This window comes from Clupea harengus, chromosome 9 (assembly GCF_900700415.2).
Source record: "Clupea harengus chromosome 9, Ch_v2.0.2, whole genome shotgun sequence".
NCBI lineage: Eukaryota > Metazoa > Chordata > Actinopteri > Clupeiformes > Clupeidae > Clupea > Clupea harengus.
Window position 1 is genome coordinate 1,612,442 of NC_045160.1, and position 25,449 is coordinate 1,637,890.

General features: G+C 44.0%; 1 protein-coding gene across 1 annotated transcript in view; it reads right to left on the minus strand.

Moving 5' to 3' along the window:
• mtus2b (microtubule associated tumor suppressor candidate 2b) overlaps nt 1-25,268 on the minus strand; it is a 51,826-nt gene extending 26,558 nt beyond the window's left edge. The window contains exons 1-5 of the mRNA XM_042708789.1: nt 24,049-25,268; nt 7,822-9,907; nt 6,746-6,971; nt 4,286-4,495; nt 3,847-4,066 (exon numbers count right to left, since the gene is read on the minus strand). Coding sequence (XP_042564723.1) covers nt 3,847-4,066; nt 4,286-4,495; nt 6,746-6,971; nt 7,822-9,732 — 2,567 coding nt within the window. The 5' untranslated portion in view covers nt 9,733-9,907; nt 24,049-25,268. The remainder of the gene's footprint in view (nt 1-3,846; nt 4,067-4,285; nt 4,496-6,745; nt 6,972-7,821; nt 9,908-24,048) is intronic.
• Nucleotides 25,269-25,449: the final 181 nt, after the last annotated feature.

Sequence of the window (25,449 nt, forward strand, 5' to 3'; positions counted from 1 at the left end):
GGAAACACATAAATGTTTCCTTAAGTCTGGGTCATTTTGTACTGCTTTCAAGTATACAAAAGACTCGACATGTTATTCCTTATAATCATGCCCTCTGAATATTCTAGGACCACATCAGAATCCACAACACCAGACAGTTATGAGGTCTAACAGCTACAGTTTGCACACAGAGGACCTATAGAGGACCTTTAGAGCATTGGTTCAATAGAGGACATTTCCTGCAGGTGAAAGAACACTTACATGAGTGCAGGTCACCCCCCTCTGAGGTCTCCCTTTGGAAGGCGAAAGTTAGCAGAGGAATGAAGGATCCCAGTAATGTATACATGGAAGTTCCCAGACTGTATTGGGTCTCACAGGGGAGCGGTTCGGCTTCTGATGTTTACCTACTAGCACTGAGACGCCAAGGACGAAGATGGCACTTGATCTAAAGAACAAATAAACACTAGCTTACCAGCCGCTAATGCTAAAAGCTAATCCTCCAGACTAAATGTCAATCACTGTTAGCTAATGCGTTAAGCTAACAACAGAGACTGCAAATGAAGAGCCGGTTTCTCCTCTCCCTTTCAACAGAAGGCATGAGTTGCTATGTCCTGAAGAAGTCCTGCACTACTACTACTACTACTGATCCAAATAGGGAGGTCTTCATCTCCCTCAAAATTCATCTCTATTGATACACAGCTGATGGGCTTCCTGTTTCATGGCCTGAATACTTAATATAGAGAGAGACGGTTTCAGGGTGGTGATAATGTACCCAGACACAACAGCTGTCTTCACAGGCACCATATTCAAGATACTGAGGATACCTTCTGAAACTTCAAAACGCTGCCACACACAGAACTTTCTAGGATTTAAATGATGGCTGTGTCACCGCGTGTAAATAAGATGGAGGTTGTAAAAAACAGTGGTGAGAGGCACCGCTGATGACCCCCCCCAGCTGTCTAAGCGGAGGGACAACTGTGTGAGCTTCCCTCCTACAGAAGGCCTGAGTCACAACTATATTAAACCCTCCCCCAGACTGTCCGTCTAGACGACAGCTAAAGCTCCGGTTTCTCTCCTAACCTGTAGTTTTTAATTACTAACTTCGAAAGACTTCTAAAGGAACTTCTGCAGCATACAAAGCAAACGGTTTATTATAAATGATCCATTCCTTTGTTTTAAATGAGCATAATTGTTACAACCATTACGCATCACATCTGACAAAAGTGAAAACTGAAGAAACTATAAACCAGCCTCCACCACATTACTGGTAAAAAAAATGAAATTCTATCAAAGTCAAGTTCTGGAGTCAGACTGCATACCAGCGGTTCAGTGAATAATGTAACTTTGAACACACACATTTGAAACAGTTCATCAAACGCATCAGGGTCAAGTGGAACTCTTTAATACTTAACGCCCTTTCTGACTGCAAGACACATCACACGTCCACCTCTGCAAGACCTGATTCCCGGTTATCTGTGATTAAAAGGCAATCTGAACAGTTTCCTGTCTCCCCAGTCTTTCTTCCCCCTCTCTGATCTCATTCATCTCTAAGGAACTTCAATGGACTTTCGCCACAGTCGGGCCATTTAGGTTTGACGACTCCTAGGGGGCCTAGAAAAAAAAGGCAGAGGAGGATGGGAGATGGAATATAAACAGGCTGTACCAGGGGCTACGGTATGTTCGCCAAAATGGCCACTTCAGCATTTCCTCTTCACACTTGAGCGTTGACTCAGCGTTAGTCTCTCAGCACTGGGGAAGAAGGCAGGCTAATGGAGGGGAAGGGAAAGAGATGGTCCAGACCGACCAGTCTGGCTGGTCAAGAGGAAGAGGGTGAAGCAGACGGGGTCCCTTTAAGAGAGCCTACCTTCTGCATCTCTGAGCCACATTACAGAGCTACATGACACAGCAGAGTGAGGGACGACATACACAATAACTGAAGAATGTGACACTCAGGCGCCAAAAAGGTGTCACAAGTTACTAACTGCTCCTTGCACACTGTTATCTTCAGACAATTCTTTCATAATCACACACTCACATACACACAGGCACGCACGTCGTCACCTCTAAAACGGGCACTAATGGTGTGTATGGAAATCTCAAGAATGAAGTGTCCTGAATGGTAGCAGGATGAAGCACTACTGTCTGAATGCTGCAGGGTATTTCAAAGTATAGCAAGCACAGCTTAAAGCACTCTACAACATTTTTTTGCACCACTTTCTAAATCTAAACTACCTCTCACTGACCTCTACTCCAATCACAACGAAGTTACACCACATTAGCATTTATGGGTCCACACTGGCACTCACAGACATCCACACTTCCCTGCCATCTGCTGCCAGGTAGCAACAGAAGCTAGCTTTCAGGAAGCTATGGGCCACATGCAAGGCAACACACAATCTGGGCTCAGTCGAAACATGCCATAACAGCACACTCCAAGCTGCCGGTTCAGCTTCTTCCCTGTGGGATGCTGCACACACATGACAATTGTGTCCACCATTTTGATAAATAACATGCTCTAGTTTGCCTTGCATTGCGAACAGCTTTGAAAGAGCGAGACCAAAGATAATCATTGCCCCCCCTCTTCCTATTCCTCCTCCTATTTGCAACACCAGACTCATATGAACCCAAATAATGACCGTTGTACTATTCAAAACACTTTACCAAATTATAGTGACCATAATTGAGTCAATTTAAAAATGACGATTTCTGTATCTTCCGCTTTGTGACTCCACAGTCCATAACTGGTCTGGTTGGTGCGATTACAACCAGTAAAAAGAACTGCTTTGAAGTCTCCCTAAACATGCCCGAGGCTGCTATAGCGGCTCCCACTGTGCGAGTCAAACTCACCCTACGAGAAAAACACAAAGCAAGTTAAAACATTAATGATCAGCACATTTGCCTAGCAACAGCAGGAACCCACGGGTGTGAGGGGAGGAAATACTTAAGAGACGCAGCAGTTCTCACTTGGATGTTGCGAGCGTCTGTGTGATTTAATTTATGGGAGAAATTGCGGAGGCCCTGCGCATGTGTTGTCAAATTGATGAAGATGGTTTCTTAATTTGTTGGTGTTTGCTCTATTTGCATGTGCTTTCTTAAGTTGCAGCGCACTTAGCTCTCAGGGCCACCCCCCGTAACAAATAGCATCAGGAACAACATCCTGGAAGTTGCGTGAAAAATGAATGACGGTTCGTTTAGGCGAGGCAGGGAATCCACTGTGCGCTCTACAGGGAGCATCAGCAGGATCTGTAAACCAACCTGTCAACAATGGAGACGACACAGCCAGCTCCTAGCTCTGCTGAAGTCTGGACCCTCTGTGCAGCCTTAGAGAGCAATTAGTACCAGTGTTAACTATGTATGTGTTAGCTGTTTCACTCTCTGTCTCTCTTCCCGTCACGTCCCTCTTCCCCTCGTTTCTCGCTGTCTGAGTCTCTCTTATGCTTTCTCCCCTTTATCTTTGCTCTCTCTCTCTCTCTCTCTCTCTCCTCATCGCTCTGTCACTCTATCTATTAGTTCTCTTTTTCATACCCTGGCAGAGAGTACCCCGGGGAGGAGCACACCAGAGTGCTGCTTACCTCAAGAAGCTGTAATGAGATGAGTGGAGGAGTTACATAACCTGCTGACGTCTGCTGCGCTGCTAGATGCTGCTAGACGCTAGACTCCAGACGCCTGAGAGGAACAGCTACAGAGAGCCTCATCTCACACACACACACACACACACACACACACACACACACACACACACACAAAGACACACACACACACACACACAAAGACACACACACACACACACACACACACACACACACACACACACACACACACACACACACACACACACACACACACACACACACACTGCTTAGCTGCATTGATTTAGTTAAATAATGGCTAAGATGTAAGCTTATGTGAGGAAGTGAGAAGTAAGCTGTGTAACAGACTCTAATCCTGATACAATGGTGCAAGTGGGTCGATGGCGCAGCGAACAGGACGGGGAGGGGATTGCGAGGGAGGCCTTGGTAAAGATCACTCCAGTGCATACACCAAGGAAAGAAAAACCTTACAGAATTTCCCTTCAACACAGCTGAAGCTGGAATAAAACATAGTTCATTATCTTCAAAATGAGTGCCTTTACTGTTAACTATGGTCAAACTAATGGCTTCATGTCCATTGATTCTTATCACTAAAATGCTATATTCAACAGAGGTCAAGAAATCATGACTAGGAGTACTTTTCAGGTAGGTGGAACGGTTTCTATCTTTGACATGTGCACAGCATCTTGACAGGAAGTTGGCATGGCAAGACTCACGACTGGTTGATCGGCAAGGGCTGCTGTGGGTGCTGTCGTTGGATTGATTGCTGGACACAGACGACACGCTGGCACTGCGGACGAATCCAAAGGCAGCCAGACGGGCGGGGGGCAGGTGGGAAAAGCCAGGGGGGTGTAGGCCAGACTGGGCAGGTTTGGGCAGCAGGGACTTGGCCCCCCCCTCCAGAGCAAGCAGCTTCTTCTGGTCGACTGAAGGCGAGAACAGCATCAAAAAGACAGAACATACTGAGTCACATACTTGCAAAGCCAACTGCTTCTGAATGGAATATCCAATGTGATATCTGGTGCTTTTTTGGCTACCCCCTTCTATAAACAAATCATATGTCATTGTAAAATGGGTAGATGTCAGAGGAAAGATTTTCCTTCTATTTCTCTGGCATTAGAAGAGCTTTTAGAGTTGAGTTTAATATAGGTACATTGGGCCCATAGTTCCATAAAGAATACTGTCCCTTTCAATATATTTCTCTCTTTTGTCATCAGTCTGCTAAGCAACAGTGTTCCAGAGCCCAAGCCTCTGTTTCCATAATGGCTCCCCTTCTCATGTTAAATTAGCACATTCCATTTTCTCACGCATTCTTGGGAAAAACAGATATCATAATTTCACTATTATTTAGGCTACAGCACGACACAATTAATTAGTGGGTAGATACGTGCTTTGGGTCTAAAAATAACCAATGACTAACTTAATTACAATAATTCTGCTGTAGAACATATAGGAGTAGAAATTACACACAATACGTACACAGCGGTGATGAATGAGCATTTATCATTGTGATACACTCTATACTTTCCTTTCTTTACACCAAGCTGTCAGCTATTGATGTGAACGGATTTTATAACCACAATGAGAATTTAGGGGGAAAGGAACCATTAGGCTATTACATGTGTTGAAATGGCAGTTCCTCTGCCAAAAGTATTCTAACATATAGCCTAAGGCAGAGTACAGTAAGTGCACGCGGTTTTCTTGCCAATCCAATCTACTTCACACCCGGAGGCAAGGGAGAGAACATGGAGCGTGCGTATGGACAGTCCTCTGTGGTTAGGCACAAGCTATACAACACAGAGGACTGCACACACGCGCACACACACACGCACACACACACACGCACACACACACACGCACACACACACTTCTCTAAAGACATTTGTCAAGTGTATTGAGGTGTCAGTGCACATCTAAGGCACTGATTGGGTTGTCCCTGTTTCACATTGTCTCCCTGATCTGTATGACTGAGTGAGTGAGTGTCCCTCAGTCATCAATCCCCACGGCTTATTGGGTCATTAATGAGGGTGCAGAGATACGGTGTTCTGATCACCATTGGGAGACATATTTTCCCTCGGGTGAATTAAATTCAATCTAGAAATCATTTGCTCATGACATGTTTCCTCTGTGGCAGGAGCACAAGTCATGTTTTGCTTCGCACTCCAGCATGATGGATGGGCTGGAGATGTGAGACCTAAGGGCAGGTACGTTCCAACATCTGAATCCTGGGACTCATGACAGCTGCGAGTGAGTTGATCTTAAATATTGAAATAAGAATTTGAGTGAGAGTATGTTCAGTTTCTGAGTGTAACGCTGTAGCACACAGCACAAGTAGTGTACGAGTGAGATTCGTAGGAATTGTAGTTTTTGAAGAACCCCCCTCCCCTACAAATACACAAGCATACACGCGCACACGCACACACACGCACCAACCGCGTTATGAAACCAGAATGGATGGTTGACCCATTTTTTCTGTCCAGGTGGTGAGATCGGTTCCCTTCATGAAGGCTCTTCACGACAAGCAAATTAATATTGGTGTAGCAATACAGGGGGAAGATTCAGGAAAAAAAGTTCCAACACCTTCTTCATGATGAGATGCTGGAGGAGAAAATATTGGAGCTCTGGAGTTGTCATATGCTTTGCACTTCAAAGAGAGTAGGTGGCAAAAGTCAAGCCTTATACATATGCATCACCGGGAATGATTTCAGTTCATAACCCAATATCTGGCAGCTGCTGTGTGCGTTTGCCCCCCAGCTTCGTAATGAGAAGGAGACGGTGCCAGTGGAGGCAGTGGTGATGGAGTAGGGAGCAAACAAATGCTGGCTGTTACATAACCAGCAGTGCCTCAAAAAGCTCTGGGAAATTAATACGAAAATAAGTGAACTTGAAACGCTCTGAGCTGAGACACTGTGCATCATATTTAAATAAGAAAGTCACAAGGTACGGTTTAAAATGTTGCTTTTGACAGATTTCCAGTCCTTGTGGACCATATGTAGTGTATTTTCAAATATAGAAGACCCACTAGCCTAATAATGTACGGTAGTTTTAACAGTAGCAGGTCAGTGTGGTGCAACAAATAAAGTAAACATTTCAACACCAGTAAAATGGACAGCATAATAACAGTCCCTGGGGCAATAAAGTGGGCCAACTGTGCTGCTGCCACTGTATTTACAAACCTGTGGGGTCGTGGTAGCAGTGGGTGGGTGGGCCACCGGGGGCTGGTTGGCTGCAGCTTAGAGACGACCTCTGACCCGCCATTATCATCCTGTTTTTAGCTGCAGGCTGCCTGGCAACGGCACCGAGGCCCAGCTGTGGCCTGAGGGCTCTGGGTGCGCGGTAGACACCAGCGATATCCGGGGCTCCCAGCTGCGAGCCTTGGGGTCCACCTGCCACCCGTCCCATCTGTGAGGGCATAAAACAATTATGTCACTTTAGCATCACTGAGGAAACAATCTCTTTAAAAAACATATAACTGCCAACAAAAGATTCAGCTTGCATGTACCCGTAGAGATATTTAATTATCATATATATTTTCGCCTCTTTGACAACGAGGTTATACGCTCCCTTATTTTTCTTGTGCTAAATACTAAGTATGATCCTTCATTTGTCAAAATTGGGGTTCTCAAACTTCTCATTGATTCCTCTTCTTTCTTTTTCCTCTTACAACCAGTGACACCAAATTCAAGGTGCCACTTCAACGTAAACAAGCAAAAGGCCTTCTCTAGAGTGTCAGTGTTGTCCTTTCTGGGCTACTGTAGGAACATGGCAGCGCAACAAGGCAGGGGCTCAATGGAAGATGGCCTGCTCCCTGTGTAGATATGAAGGGCTCATTCTAAGCTAACAAAAACACACCGGTTTGTAGTTACAGTAACAAAAAATGTATAATTATGAATGCCATATTCCACTTCTGCTAATAGATCCCCCTAAATCCTACACACTGCATCTTATGGCAATTACTATACTCTTAAACAATAGACTTAGTGTTTTATGCAGTGGTAATGCAGCGTTATGCAAAATGAGGATGAATCATCTGGTAACATTCAGAAAAGCATGATCAGTTCTTTGCCGACCCTATCAGTCTAACACATCGTTGCAGCTGGAGATTAAATGTCTGAAGGGGTACGGGACTGTACAAAGTTTGGGAACCACTGGTCTAACATCTTGCTGTATCATGAAACATGATGCTTAGACAGACATAATTAAACAGATATGAAATGAGATGCAACTGAAGACAGGGGCTCTAATTTCTCACCTCATGCATGTATCTCTCTGGCAGCTCGCCATGAAAGCTCTCAGATTTGCCAGTCAGCTTATGAGGGACCGTGTGGCTTGGAGGTCGGATCCCTGTCACAACCAGGCCTGGGCCGTAGTAGCCCGTCTTCTGCATCTCCTGCTTGTATTTGTCATAGAGCAAGTTGGAGGAACTGAGGATGGTGGATGCTTTCACCCCTGCTGCCTTGGGTTCTTTCACAGGTGGGGGACTGGCATAAGGGGTTAACCTTGGGGGTAAGGTGGACACTTCATATGGGGCATCTGCCACTTGTGGTTTCGCTTGGGGGCTCTTCCTTACATACGTGATGATCTTGGGGCGTACATTTTTTGGCTTTTGGGGTGGGGAGGTGTTTTTGGTGCTGGGTGTGTTGTCGGGCTCAGTGTGTGATGGTTGCTGGGGGAGTAGGGGTTTGGGGATCCCACTGCTGACACAGACCTTGGTAGGGGGCTTGATGCCACTGGTGCCCCTTTGTGGAGAGTCACTGCGTTCCTGGCTTGGGGTCCTGGTGCTGGTGGTTTTAGCAGGAGAAGAAAGCGGTCTTCTTTTAGGGGACCATGTGGTTTTGGGTGACGGAGGTGTAGCAGGTCTGGAGGGACTCCCCCAGGGTTTCCTCTTATCGAGGCTGGATGGACTTGCACTGCGAGCTCTTTCAAAGGAAGCCTGTTTCTTAATCAGAGGTGTGGGAGACACAGCGTGGCAGGACATACTCTTTGAGATTGGTTTGGGTGGGATGACATTCACACCTGAGGCTTCATCACTCTTAGATGGTTTACCATTCACATTATGAATTGGCACTTGCACCTTTCTTGGTGAGCTTGTCCTTCTTGTGGCGGGGACTCCCTTGGGCACTGCAGGATGTTGCTCAAGTGAATATGGACCTTCGGAGGTCACTAGCTTGCTGGGCTGGGGTTGGCTAGAGCTGGTTTTTGCATCAGTAGGCTGGTAGTTATCATTTAGTTGTTCTCCTCTGATCTGATCGGCATCTGTGAGTTTGATATGCTCCCATTTGGCATTTGTAACGTTCTTGTTGATCTCACTGGCACCATTAGTAAGCAAACCTGAGCTCTCCTCATGAGGACTTTGACCTGGTTGTTTTTCTTGTGCTTCTAGGATAGGTTCCTCAGGCAAAACTGTTGAGTTGAGATTCAGGTCAACCCCTGAACGGTGTGTTGTGCTTTCAGCTGTGGGGGCCATGGGTTTTTGGGAGCCACGGCTCCGTTCTGAGATGGTGGAGCAGGACTGAGAGGCAAGGGTCAGGTCCTCTGAAAAAGTCCTGTATGGTCCAGAAAGAATTTGCCAGGAATCTGTGTCCTGTGATTGGCCTTCATTGTCCAGGGCACTGGCGAGGCTTCCTCCCAGGTTGGACACAGAGGAGAAGCAAGAGACAAAAACATCAGTTTCAGAACTTAACTCCGTTCTGTTAGATCCTTTACTTGGAGATGCCTGAGATGTAGTCTCTGGCCCCTTAACAATATGTTGTGCTGCTTTTGTCTCGTCCTCTTTACTGGACGGGCGAGCTTTAGCTTCATTAGATACAGGCTTCGACAGAGAGCCTGTTTCAGCCTCTCCATCTTTCGTCGAATCCACTTCCTCCTCCTGGAAGTATGCCTCCAGCTCCTGGTATTCGAGCATCTCAAATTCAGCTAACTCTGGGTCATCACACTGGGAATCTGTGCCCCAGATAATGACCTTATCCTGCTTCTCAGTTTGAGACAACAAAGGAGAGAGGCCCTCCTCATCTCCTGTCCTCTCCTCATCCCCCTGAATCCTATTAGCATTAGCATCCCCATTAGAGGGCACTTCTTCCTGCTGGTTATTGTTGCTGACTTCACCTTCACTGTCCTGTGTATTAGATCCAGGCTGATTGACAGAGTTGTCCTTCAAACTCATGTTCTTGGGTCACTTTTCAAGCATTCACAGACTCACCAGTAAATCCATTACAAGCTTGCTGGTGCTCACTTGAGATTGGATACTTCACCGTTGAATTTCAATTTGTTTGAAACATGTGCTTCACGGATTTTGAATAAGCGATTCCTCTGGGTACATGGTGTCGGTGATCCCTTAGCTGTTAAAAATGAGGAAAACCGACGATTAGTTCTGTGATCTTTCAAATGATCACACACTGTGTTATGTAACTCTACAACAAACGTAGCACCACAACTGACAGTGAACACAGACTTTAATCCATAACAAAGGATGTTGAGACACACATTGAATGCAGCACAGTTTTTTAAGTCCATGCTTCAAATCCCCTTTCCATTCATTCAGCACATTCCCAAAATACCTCCATATCAAATATCATGTTAAAATATAATGCAATATTTTACAAATAATTATTTGAAATTTCACACACAGGGTCTTTCCAGTACCATCTGTGTGTTGATATGGACTGCACATCATTCAAAAGTCTGCATTTTGCTCATCGTCATTACAGCATTGACAGTGCAGTTGCTTTAACAATATACACCGGTCATCATCCAGCATCATCTAACACTAGAGGATACAGGCACAAAACAGGTTCTTACAAATTCTCCATAGCAACAAGAACACTAGTGCAGAACTGGTTCATCAAGAGACTGTCCCCCAAGGAAATAACAAACAGAAATGCAGAACTACGTGAGAGTATTCTGAGAAATTAGAGGAAGACCGCATTGGTATTTTCTGTTAGTGTTTTTTTTTTTTTTGCCCACACAGACCCCCACAAAAAGTAAAATTATTTTTTATCTTCAAAGTATCTGATCCCTTTCATATACTGCTCAGTTTGGGGAAGGGGGGTAATCAAAGAAAGCTGTGCTACAAGATGACACACCAAAAGAGGAATATACGTTTTTGACTGAAAGAAATCTTCACTGTGGCGTAAAAGAAACGATGATCTCAGAAGAGACCTGTTGCATAACAAAAATCAAAAGCAATTCAAATTAAATCCCCAGAGAATTTTTTTTAAACTGTTGCATTTATAGTCAATGCTTCAACTCAATATATTTCCTTTACAGTCATATAACTTCCAATTCCCATGACATTACGATTGCAAAAAAGTAAACACAGCAACACAGCTTAATCTACATAGTTTGTTCTATAGGCAACATGATAAAATGGATAAAACATAATTCCCTCTGAAACAACTAAACAATTATCATTGTGCAATTGGCTTGCTATTCCAAAATGGAGCCAATGCAATAGTCGCTGTAGCAACATCAAAATCTACTTTGCTGTGACTAACTGGGATGTAATATAATGACATGAGAGATGGAGAGGAGAAAACAAGAGTTCAGTTTGTCCCTTCTTAATGACCTTGAAATACAGTGTAAGATGAGACTCTGGGTCATCTGATTGCAGCTGTCCCTCAACACACACCCCGGACACACACGTGCACACACACACACACACACACACACACACACACACACACACACACACACACACACACACACACACACACACACACACACACTATCCAGCTTTTAAACCCAGTTTCGATTATGCTTTTCAAACTGCATTTAGTGAGTTTGGGCTACCCAAATACATACACTATTTATTTCATCCAAGTACTTCCATATTGCCCACATTTTGTGACAAAGGAGTTGTACATCTGTCATATTCTATGATACAAGGCTTAGATATTAGCAAAGATATTATATTAGCATGGCACTGGACTCAGAAGGGATTCTTATTTTCACAGGATGCCAGTCACTACGAACAGCAAGCATACAAAGCTGACCATTTGCCACCAGAACTGTGATACAGCAGCTCCTGTCTGCCTGCCTGCCTGCCTGCCTGCCTGCCTGCCTGCCTGCCTGCCTGCCTGCCTGCCTGCCTATAAGCTATGAGTGGGTGGGTGGGGAGCGGTCTTAAGAGTGTCATCACTGCAACAGTCCAGGCTGTGGAGAGAATGGAGGAAACTGTCTCTCCTGTGTTTAGCTAATATCCATAGCTGCATCAAAATTGAGGAAACAACACCAAGAGACAGGCTTAGAATCAGGCGTAGAAAAGAAGCCTATTCCCTCAGGTAGAATCTGACCACAGGTTTTGTTGTGTTAAAACAATGCACACCACATGTCTAGAACTTCACTGCTAAGAATTCCAATCATGAGTCCGAATCATGCACAGGCTGTGATGAATGCTCTGTAACGGAACATGTCAGTCATCGCATCACAATGGCCGTGACTAACTGTCTGTTGGAGAGGCGTGTCAGTCACATGCAGTATGCTTGTCATCCAGAAGTTTCCATAAAGTCAAAAGAAAAAGTCAGCTGCAAAGTCCAAATAAGCATGGATAACTGACAATTCTTTATAAGAATACATAGTTTTAGAGGCTTTTTAGGCACATGGATTTTTCTGTATTCATAGTTTTTGACTTTATAGGCATAATTCTTTTTTTCAACATTAGATTTTGTTTGTTTTTTTAAACAGGCCTCTTCATCACGATTCATGTTTTCAATCCTAACAAAACTGTGCTGAAAGATTAACACGTGGGAAAGTAAAACTGATTCCAACTTGCGAGTGGTTTAAATTCAATTTTATACTTGTGCAAACCAGTGTGACAGATTCAAGCAAATCCCTAATTGCTCCGCTGGATGAAGATCCTCTGTGATGTCTAATATGTGCAGGGAGAGAGACTGAGGGCACTTCCAAAAAAAAATCATGAAAGCAGGCATCGAGCCGGATCCCTGATGTTGTGCAGTGCTCATATCACATACAGCCCAAAGAATCTTCCAATTGACCTACTTACAACAAGAGCCCATTGGTTCCACTGAACATGTTCAGTCCTCGAGAAAATCTACTCTGTAGCATCTGGATATTTTCCCTTGATCATACAATATGTTCCAGGGCAGTTTTACATGCATCTGGTAATGTATTTATTTGACATTAGCCATCAGTGATTCTTGATGATGTCCTAGCAGAGTGGAATACAGACTTCATTCCAAATGATTACTTGAGCTGTTGAAAGATTACTGTAAGAGAGAAAGAGCTATAGTAAAAGTGATATATACATATATATATATATGAGAAAAATCTAATTGAAAATCTTGCTCTGTTCAAAGGATCTGGCAAATATACTTTATGCAGTCACCAGCTGCTGACAACCATCTCTGTGAGACTAAAGTAATCAAAGATAGTTCATAGGTTTAGACGTACTACAAGTTTAAATTACCTGATAATGAAAAAATCCTTTCACTTTTAAGACGCTCATGCAGACTTCAAATCATTTTCTTTTCTGTGTAGTGAAACAAAAGCACGCTTGCTTTCTTTTAGATCGGCACCGACTGTTGTAGCCTATCACACATACATCAGTATTCAGGGGAGCAGAGCACAGCAATATCTGAACCAGCATAAACCCGAAACCTCTGCATCAAGAACGGCTCTGATAGATCGATTAATCATGCTTAGGTGACACTCCCGGCTACATCCTGGGACCAGCTCACAGTCGATTTTCATGCAGTGTCACAAACACGCAGCAATGCAGCGGGAGAGGAAATCCATCTGGGCTCACCTCCACCGAGGGCATCTCAAACCTTTGATGCAGCACGCCCACTTGCCAGTACATGAGTGTGGACTTTTTTTGCCAGCAGATTTATGTGTACAACGGGGAATACAAGCATATCAACTTGTCAGCGACATTTATACTATTTGGATAAAGATTGAAAGGCTAAAGAACTTTTGAACCTGCAGATTGTGCATTCATAATATTCAGCTTGATGGTTAGGGGACGGGCTGATTTTTCAATATAATGCAACTCTCCTGGAGTTCAAATCAGAGTTTACTGACATCTAACTGTGAATACACAACTGGTTACCCGCTGTTGCTGAACTGGGATAGATAGACAAAGCGGTGTGCTTTGATTTGTTGACAGAGGCCAAGAGGAGTGTGACGGGTGCATTTTGATTCTGTCAGTCAGCCACTTCTGCTGATTGGCAACAAAGAGAGGCTGATTGCTCTGGAGCTCCTTATGTCTATGGAGTGAATGCACAAATGAATACAAACACACACACACACACACACACACACACACACACACACACACACACACACACACACACACACACACACACACACACACACACACACACACACACACACACACACACACACACACACACACACACACCTTTAGACATGCACACATGCTAACATGCAGTACTCACACATTCAAAAGTCATATTCAGTCTCACTCACAGGCACAGACTGCAAACGTGTCACACAAAAAAAAACTGACAGAATGACAAAGTGCAGGCAGCTTCTGCTCAACCTGAGTGGAAACATTCTAGCTGGTCACAAAACACAGAATCCTCTTGCTAAGATGCAAAATGTAAATACCATCCATCTTTCCATGAAAAGCTTCCCTATAGTTAGTCGTTTTCAGCAGGGTGTGAGGACATACTCAGCAGTAAAATGGGCTCTCACTGGTCACAGAAGATTCAGCATAACTCAGCTTAGGCTCAGGAGGAGGATCAGGCTTGGTCTCTGCTATTCTCCCTCTGCAGGGAGAACACGTGTTTTCCCTCCTGCTATTGTGATGATGAATGACATTCACATCTCCACCTTATCAGGGTCACAACACTTTAAGCATTTTAATAATTCTACTAGCTTGTCATAAGTAGGTTTTTGTTGCTTTGGATTGAATACATATTGGGAAGCCCATCCTCAACCTGTGTTTTTTTTTTGCAACATAGAAGTGCATCCTCCCTTCCCTTCCTCTGTCCTCCTCATTGGCCTCCCCCTCCATCAATCAACTGCTCATTCCATCCAAGGTCACAGGGGAGGGTTGGGCAGCCGCCCTCATTCCTGATGCCAGCTCCCAGCAAACGACCACCCAGTGATTTCTTGACCTCTTTCTGGCTCATCAATAAATGATCAGACCCACTGTGGTAGAGCCAGGGTCTGTGTCCATAAAAAGGGCACTGCATTTTAATCTGATTGTGCCATTCAACGCTCATGCTCCATCCCTCCCAACCAGCATTGCTATAATACCTATAAGATCCCAGAATCCCGTCTCAGACTCCTGCATCCTGGTTCACTTTGTGCATTTCGTTTCTGCATTGTGCTTATTATGGTCTAAATACTCAGTCACATCTGCTGCCATATCTGCTGCTCTTTTTTCATGTTCTATCTTTTCTCTTCCTCCCTTGCTTCCCTGAGCCTTCCCTTAATTGCATCTCTTTCCCTGCCAGCCTCAGGTAGGTAGAAGGTCCCTCTTTCTGCTCAAGATTTCATCAGGTCAATAGGGAGCTTTTCCTTTTGCCACTATCACCTATGTGCTTGCCTTGGGCACTGTAAAGTGCTCAAAGACAATGTTCAGAGTTAATAGCACTAGACAAAAATAAATAATATCAAAGTGAATTATAATTCCAGCAGTACAATCTGCCTTTCTAAATATCACCTTAGATGCTAATTCTGTATATGTATATATACCCACAGACATGTTTGACATGAAAAACATCTTATTTGGGGCATGGCATTTCTCATTCAGTCATATTGTATTTCAATACAGATTGTAGTTGTTAATCACAACATGGTTTAATGCACACTAAAATGAAAGCCATCACCATAGCGATACAGCCATAGCAATGGAGTTGGGTAAAGCACTAAGGCATAGAATCATAGGGTATACCTCACTGACAGCCCCATATACAGTTAAACGAATTTTCTCTTTTGTATTACTCTGTAATGACTTCACTTATTCCTTAGGGGGGTTCCCACCCACCTTACAACTGTCAGTTTCTTCCATGCCTTAACATTAGTGTTAAGTTTGTTGACAAAAACTATGACGAAATATGTTCGTCGACAACCTTTTATTCCATGACTTACACAAGACGATGACGAGACAGCACTGACATCATTAAACACTGACTGTGACTATCAACATGCAATACTGTCAACAAAATAGGAGAGACAAATATATTATAGACTGTTTTTTTTTATTATAATCCAAATATCCTGTTCGTTGGATGGCATGTGCAGCAGTTTCATTTCCTGTGCTGTGCACGGCATCTCAGGACTAAGCACAGTGAGAATTAATCTTAACCTTTCAATTATTTTACAGAGAGCTAACATAAACATAAATTCAACAATAGTTGGGAGAAAGAGACGAGCTGATATTTGGGCCCATTTTTGATGTAATGAGGCAGAGGGAAAAAAACGGAATTCATTATTATATCAGGAGTACGACGTCTTATTAGGGCCATTGTAGGTTAAAAAAAAATAGCTGGGAGAGGGGGGTAATATTCCAAGAACAACAACTGGGATATTCTCTGAGATTATGAAATCATAAATTTGCAAGAAAAATAGCGCACACATTTACAAGATTAAAGCTGTACATTGACAGAAAAAAAACTAGTAAATGTGTGTAAAGATGTCCCAATATTTCCCATACTTTCACACTCTCTTCATACTAATAAACTAGACAAAGATACTGTAATAAAGGATAATAATGCATTACAAGCTGCGCCAGTGCGATGGGAATGGAACATTTCCTGTCTAACTGAGAAGTTACACAGCCGCCATCAGATTCGGTCGTCCAGCATTGCCATTGAGCGTCAGCCACCAATAGAACATTGCCTTTAAAGTCAACTGAACCTGTTAAACAGCCCGTGTCATGTCCAGTGGCAGTAACCAGAGAGCATCCAGCGACAACATTCACCTCAAAGAAATTGAGATGGGTAAACATCTAACCTCTAACATCTAACATCTATCTAGGTGAACACCCCAGTTGCCACACATATTATTCAGGCATGCATGTATAGCCCTCAAAGGAGCCATTTGTTTCAGTTTAAAAAGAAGCCAACCTGTTTAATTTGTTGCACTACATTCCTTACTCAACGACAAGGATAACATTAAATAGTTTGCGTGGTCACACAATTGATTCTATTGTTGCAGATCTTAAATCCTTCCGCTTGCCAGCTTGCTAATTCTCCCGATAACTTGTTATTTAACAGAATTAATTGTGTTTACACCACTTAGCAAAATGAGAGAATGAGTTTATTTTTTTTCACTCATAAGCTTGTCTGACTGACTGACACTCCCTGTAATATCAATGGGCAGCTTTTCAATCAATTTCAATGGTTGTTATAGTTACCACCACTCAAAGTTTTTAGATCATTGATATAAAACCTTGAATAAGCATCTTACCTGATTTTCTTCATAAGTGTCTTCTTATAAAGAAATATCGGGACACCTGCCAGCCAATCAGAAAAAACTGTCTTGTCACTGGGGTATAACATTTGTTAACACCCACTTCAGCCTGGGAGGCCGACCCCCTCTCACTCTCTCTTTCACACATCCTCTTCCTCCTCCTTTCCTCATATAAATCACACTCACTCTACCCTCCAGGGTGCACTTCCCAGGACAGGAGAATAACTTGTGATAACCCAGCTGTGGCTTGCACCTCTGAACTGTGAGGATGTGCTAGACGGACCACTAAGGAGCTCCACATTCTGCTCTTCCTTATCATGTCAGATCAGACATGCAAAGACTTCAGTCTATGTACGTGGATGTGTGTGTGTGTGTGTGTGTGTCTCTGTGTCTTTGTGTGTGTGTGTGTGTGTGTGTGTGTGTGTGTCTGTTTGTAAGCGTGCACACACACACACACACACACACACACAAAGAATTGACCTCATTGCTCTCATTTGGACGAATACTTGGAAACAGAGATTTGGATATATGTGCAACAAACCATTACAGCACCAAGCCGCAATAGCCCTGCAGGATGCCAGCCAAGTGAAACGAGTGTCACCTCAGCACTGCCGGAGCACACTGATGGCTAATCAATCAGAACTCAGTGAACAGACCCTGCCCATCCCACATCCCCTATCCTCCGTTCAAGCGCTGGCCATGACAGCATACAAGATTATGTTTCACAAAATAAGATCTACTCTCTGCTCACAAATTATTAATTTGTTTCTGCCACGGTGAATCTGATTGCTATCACTTCCATAATTTCCATGGAGGGTAATGCCCCTAGCCCCTGTATATTTGCAAACAGCATGTGCATTCTCAATTTCCATAACAGAGCTAGGTCCGTACATAACGTACAAGTCCCAACAGCAAATGACAAATTGCATGCCATCTTGACATGGCAGTTTGTAAACAATGAGTTCCTAAATCACCCGGCTTTTAACTCAAGGCACCCTTGTGCACCACGCCTGCTGAGCTGCATTTAGACTGCAGCAAACACAGGGGCTGCTGGGGTCATCATGCTGTCATTAGACCCTCCAAACACCTGCACCAGTCACTGCCACAATCAATAAAGCCCCGGAGAAAATCAGCACAGGCACCTATCAGACGAACGGGCGCTCCTCCCATGAGATTTTTCCTTTTGTAAAACGCCCTCAAGATCAATTCCTCTCTTGAACAGAGTGAGAACAAGAGAGATCTGAGAGACATTGGGTTGGTAGGGAAGAAACAAGAGAGATAGACAGAGAGAGAGAAAGAGAGAGAGAGAAAGAGAGAGTCAAACGGAGGCACTCTGCAGAGCAGTGTTGTTTATTTGTATTTGACAAATCCCTTGAAGGAAGAGATCCACGCCATAGTGACTTTAACATTTAAACTTCTGCTGCTAAGCCTTGGGAAGGCCAAAAGGATCTGTCTGCTACTCATGACTGTCAAGAGTCCATGGGGAACAGATGAGGCGAAGACAGGAACAGAGCACACTACACCCACCTACATCTACAGTCACTACTCCAGGAAAAATTAATCTGTGCTGCAAATGTTTCCTAAAAGGGCCCATTTGAATGCATTAGCCCGCTGAACAGAGTTGTCATCCAGAGAGAGGTTGCCAAGGGGACAGGGCCTCAATCTGTCCGGAAGGGAAGTCTGGCTCAGAAGCTCGGAGGCTCTTCCAGGAAATCTCCTCTGTCCATGCTGAGTGGATATCCAATGTCCATCAGAGGGAAAACCTCCCTCAGCATCTCCCCTCATTGTGAAGGGTCGTTAGTGTTGAGGGTAAAAAAGTGTGCCCTCTCTCGATTGTGAAGGGTCGCTAGTGTCTAGGGTAAAAAGGCGTGCTCTACCCACTGTTCCTCATCAGGGAGATCTCTCTCTGAGACACTTTCCTGCCCCTTGCAAGGGGAATCTCTACACTTATCCTCCAATCAGCAAGTCTAATTCAGCATCTAACCTTCGTTAATCAAATCCCGCCTTACCATTCCAGGATCTTTGACCAAGCGGACACTTGTCAACAATGTAAAAATAGCTGGACAAACACACACACGCACACACACACACACACACACACACTCACCTAAGCAGTATATTGTAGGAACATCTGTGTGATGGGAACACTTCAGCAAATACAGAGGAAAGTAGAAAAACATGATGCAGTAGATGTCTTTAAGTCACAAGGCACACCAACTGCCTGCATTGTGAAACCTCATTAAAGATAAGAACAAACAGTCATATTAACTGAGCATAAGATTGTGGAACCAAGGAAACTGCAATTTGAAGACACAAACATACCACCCGCGTTTATGTACAGCGACAGAAACCTTCTTAATGAGAAATTCTGACGCAGCTTAGCATTTTGCTCTTCACAAGTAAACAACAGTGAGTGGTCTCATAATATCAGCATGACCCACGGCAGCATCAAACAGCACCTAAGCACTCTATGCTAGCTGAAGCCACCCTCTAGCCAGGGTACAGGGAACAAATCTCACCACTTGCCTCCATGCTGAGACCCTGTGAGGGAGACGGTAGTGAAGGCTCCTGTTTGTGGCGTCTCCCTCTATCATGCTTCTGCCTCCTGATGTTAACCCCTCAGCACAAGCTGTGGGCTCTCACCACTGTTTGAGACATTAAGCTGTGGTTAACACACACATACACACACACACACACACACACACACACTCATACACACACACATTCACACATTCACACACACACACACACACACACACACACACACACACACACACACACACACACACACACACACACACACACACACACACACACACACACACACACACACACACACACGCAGCATGTGTACGCTCTTTCCCTTAGTGAACAGCAGGAGGGGGTGGAATGGGAGACCCCCTTCTGGCGATAGAGAGACAAGCTGATAGATCTCTTTCTCTCTCTCTCTGGATGGCGTTCATGTCTACAGCACACAATGGCTGCCTGAGTAGACGTCCAGTCTGTGCCTGCCTCCATGCTGCTGCAGCCTTATAAGCCTTCACTGTGGCTTTGCTAGTTCCTTCCACCTTCTCTTCCTCTCTTTCTCTCTCTCTCACGTTCTAGTTCTCTCTCTATCTTCTTCTCTCTATCACTCTCTTTCTGTCTCTCTATCACTCTCTAGCACCCTCCCCTCTTCTTCCACTGCTATCTGCAGTCTTCTTCCCCCTCTCTCCTTCAGTCTGTATTTGACCAGCCTCCTGCTCCTGCTGATAAAGTGGTTGGCTTCAGCAGAGGTGGGGTAATTTACAGCCCTAACGGCAGCCACCCCTGGGCCCCCCCTCCCCCTGGACCCCCCCCTGGACCCCCCACTACTCTCTTGTGCTCAAAGCTCAGACCCACAGCACCTGCTCACTAATCATACGATGTAGCCTTCTAGGGCAACATGGGTGACTGAACCATACTCCATATGTCCTATGTGTATGTGTGCGCTCGTGTTTGTGTGTGTGTGTGTGTGTATATATACGTATACACACACGTGTCTTTGTTTATATTGGCAGGTGTGTCTGTATTGAAAAGCATCTTGACATCTGTTGTGCGTTTGTTTTCCTGTGAGCATGCAATCTTTCTGTTTATGTGTACGTGTGTACGTGTGTGTGTGTGTGTGTGTGTGTGGCTGTGCATGTCTGCCCTAAGCATGTCCCTTGTGACAAGCCCCCCTCCTGCTCTCCTCCTCACATGAACATTGATAAAGACTGTTGTGCAGTCTCTGGGTACTAAACTGGAGGAGGAACCTCATGAAATATTAAACAGGGCCGCACCCCCTTGTCCACACCACCCCACCCCCATCTCCACCCTTCCCACTCAGCCTTGCGCCGTCTCTGTCGCCACCCTTTCATCGCCTTTGTCTCCCAGTCGCTCTCAGTCAAGACGGCAGCCTGTTACAGCTTTCCCCACAGCAACACCCTACTGATGCCCATCACTTCAAAATCAGTTATCATTTCTTCCCAGTACCCTTTAATCAACAACATGCACCATTACAATAGTCCGATTCAACGCTATATCAGCCAATATGTCAAACAAAAGGTGATAAATAACAATGATTACATAAATTATATTCTTGCTATCTAATACTGAAAACAACTAACACTGAGATGTATAAGAAATCTCATGTAATGTATAGTGATTGCACTGAATCAAGCTAATGTGCCTAGGACAGACCCCGATGACTATGACATTACCTACTAGTGTCAGGACAGAGTTTGTACACACTGCAGTGGCCTGTTTAATTCACGCAGCTGATAGAAACACCTAATTTAGTGTTATGTAAGAATGTATTATATAAAGACGGTACAATGACGACTAGTGGTTTGTTCTGTTCTGCTTGTTTGGTGCTGTTTCATGTGTTCATTAAGAAGTAAATAGAATATGTGATAGGACGCAACAAGAGAGACAGATTGAGAGAGAGAAGATGTGTGTGTGTGTGTGTGTGTGTGTGTGTGTGTGGGGGGGGTATATGTATGAACAGAGACAGAGATACAGAGAGACTATTAGAAAGAGAGAAAAACAATGACAGGGATGTACTGTATAAAGATATGGAGTGGGAGAGAGAGAGAGACAGACAGAGAGAGAGAGAGAGACAGAGAGAGAGAGAGAGAGAGAGAACAGAGCTAACAGCCTTCTAATTATAGAAACACGTATGTGTTTTGGTATTTCTCCCCAGGCTGGTCCTGTACTACACTGGCCACTAGCCGTTGACATTCCCGCTGGCAGATTCATTGTTTTGAGGATAAAAGTATGAAGAAGTCTGCCTGTCACTGAGGAGGTCTGCCAGCTGTGAGCTCCTGCAGGCCTGTAAGGCGGCTGTGAGGCTCCATGTCATTAGAACAGTTTCAGTTACTCCACTCTGCAGGAAAATAAGCTCATGCGCTGTATCACACTGGCTAAAGCAACCCATTAACCACCTGCAGAAGCAGCAGAGGTTGTTTTAGTGACAACCTTTATTTGGCACTCCTAAACATTTCCAGCACAGCCATTTGAATTCAGAGAATTTAAAGTGCAAAAAAAAGTAATTACTTTCGTGCCTCACTGATTTCATTAATAAGCTGCCCTGTTGAGGTGAGGCACGGAGGTAATGACTTTTTCTTGCACTTTCATTTCTCTGAATTCAAATGTCTGTGCTGGAAATGTTGACAAAGTCACACTAATTACCTTCACGAGGTTGTCAGGTTGACCAACAGGGCCATGAAAGGCACTCTTGACATGAACCATACTACAATAACAAAAACACAGCTTTCCCCAGACATAACAAAAATGCTTCACCAAATCTGGAGCACGTCTCAGGGCACCGGTCCAAACGCAGAGAAGAACGACCCTGTCCAGCACCCATGAGCTTCACAGCTTCAGAAGTGAAAAATGAAACGCATGTCCAGACCTGATTCGTGTGGTTTGCGTAGTTTCTATCGTGTCCACAAGCGCAGCTCAATTCCTGCCTGCCTCTACACCAGAGATGAAGAAACAGTGACCACGGCACTTTGCCTTGGGGATCTTTACACTTCTTTCCAGGCCACACTGTCTGACATTATTCTCGTCCTGGGCAAATCTTAACACTTCTGAATTGAGCAAATATACCCCTCTTTCCCTGCATTCATAAACAAGCTGGCTTTTGAAACATTTCACCAACAATATAATCATCAAAAAATGGCAGTTTGTGCAATAGAAAACGGACGGCTGTCATCATCCTCAAATGGGAATGGCAACATAGCCATCTACAACAACATACAAACAGTTGGATTTCAGTCAATGAGCTGGAACACTGCTTTGTGAGCTGCTGGTTCACCTTTCTGTGCACACTTAGCTCCGTGCCATTACATCGGCAAATTAATTTCCCACAAAGGAGTCCCAGCATCTATTAATACGGAGAGACCATTATGAAAATGGGCCTATTATCACTGCTCCTTTGAGTAATTAGATGAGAAGGCATCTTTGCTCAGAGAGAGACCGAGAGAAAGAGAGAGGCAGAGAGAGAGGGAGCTGTGGATAATGCTTTTGGGAGAGAAGAGGGTGATGAGGAGAACAGTGTGAAGGCATTCAGAGACAGTGGTGGAGGTTGATATACTTCACTTCTGCCTTCTTTTCATGATGATAGAGATCATATGTCTTGTGCAAAGTACATACACATTCCTACAACCTAAACCTAATCCTAAACTTAAGTATAACCTGCAAATACATTTACTTGTTGTGTGAGTGGTCTTCTTTTTACTTCTCAATCATCTTATATTAAATTGAGTACTGAGTATTGATTTCATTTCGTCAGGGAGCAGAGTATATCAGGGGGACTTGAAGCTGTCAGAACTAGTTCAGCTAAATAGATGAATCATTAACAAAGATAAACTCCTGAAAATAAACGCGTTTTGGTTTTCACGCGAAAAAGAAAACCGTGCACTCCAAATATTTTAAGCTAGCGGCAAATACAGTAATAATTATCGATAGTGCTGCTAAATCTACATCTGAATCATGATCAAGCATCTTGGTAGTTTTTTTTTTCATAACTGACTAATTTTCCCGTGACTAGCACGCCACTGAACACCTCCAAGAACATAGTCAGGGCTAACGTGTTCTTCACTATACTGAGAATTATGACAGCTTCAGTGGCAGAGACAGCACGCAGCCTCTCCACACAAACACACTCACGGGCGCGCTTAAACGCACGATTAGCAATCATGGGTGTTACAGGTAAAAAGGCTCAATAAATAAACACATACAAATATTGACAACAACTAAATGTTCTACTTCCATAAACAACAAAGCCAGTATTTTCGTTGAATCGATAATTGAAACGTAAGGTCTACATCAACATCACAGGCTATTAGCACAAGGTGAGGAAATTCAATTTAACCTGCGATGTGTCACCACATAAAACAAAAATTACACGCCCGCTCAACAAATGTTAGTTAGAGGAGGAAGATGAGCCTTTTGCCTACATGGATTTGACATCCTCTGGTATTTTCTTAAACGCATCAGAGCACAGAAAAGCACATACCACAGGCCTAAACTTAAAAATTCAGAATTAACGCGTTATGACAAATGTGTGACCTACCAGCACAAGTAAACAATATCGGTGTCATAAACGCTCCGCGTCGACTTCCAATCTCCAGTGCGAATGGTACCAACACAGAAGGGCAGCATCACGAGAAGACGGAGGGAGAGGCAGAAGAGAGGAGGTGGAACGGGAACCTATAGGGTGGTAAACAAGGGGAGCCTTCGTTGTTTCAAACGACCATTTTACTGCGTGCCTCGAGCGCCTCGCTCAGGTAGTGCTGAGGTTTTGAGAGTTCTTGTTACTCAGTACACCTGTGCTATCTTACCACAGTTCCAACTGTGACACGGCACGAAACTGCCTTTAAAATATGCCAAACACATTTAAATCCCAGTGCATACACGGCAGCAAAACGCTTTAATGTATTAAACTGTAAAAGGACAGGAACGGAGGTAAAATGTCACTAATCAGACAAATTATTCCCAATATTTCATTGTAACATGAGGTTGTTTGCCGTTATCCGTTCAGTAGGTGCGAAGTGTAGTCTGTTTTACAGTCCTACAAACATACTACAAGAGACACAGGACAATTTGTTTTATCACATTTCCCATCTGAATTACTTATCTTCAGTTACATCTGATTTCATATGATCACAGTGTGGTGTTATTGCTTGCAAGTTTCTTAAAGAAATCATCCATTTCCATCGCCCATCATTTGTTAGCTCTCTTCACGTGCTAATTGTTCAGAATAACATAACCATCTGTGCTGCACCGTAGCTACCGCAGCAAAAATATATTCCTAACGTCGTAGTTAAGAATGGCAGTACTGAGAATCGGTTGCTTTTCTAGTGTGAAATATCGCCATCTACTGACATTGGGAAGCATATGATACTATTTGTTTATTTACAGCAGTGAATAGCAACAGTAAACAAGATTTATTGCAAATAAATGACACAACTCAACACAACATCTTAAATGGTCCAAAAACATACACTTCATCACAAATATTTCAAGGGGACATCTGAATCTTTGGCAAGTGCTGATCACATATTGATATACAGCACAAAAGAAAGACAATCGTCTTAATCTAGATTTTTTTTTTTTTATTTGGTTACATTATTAACAGCCCTTTGCGCTATGTACATAGATTTACAAGGTCCGCACACACCCACACAGGCGCGCGAACACACACAAACACAAGCGTGCATCCACACACGCACACACACACACAAACACAAACACAAACACAAGCGTGCATCCACACACACACACACACACACACACACACAAACACAAGCGTGCATCCGCACACACACACACCCACACAGGCGCGCGCACACACAAACACAAGCGTGCATCCACACACACACACACACACAGGCGCGCACACACACACACACAAGCGTGCATCCACACACACACACACACACACACACACACACACACACACATACATACTCTC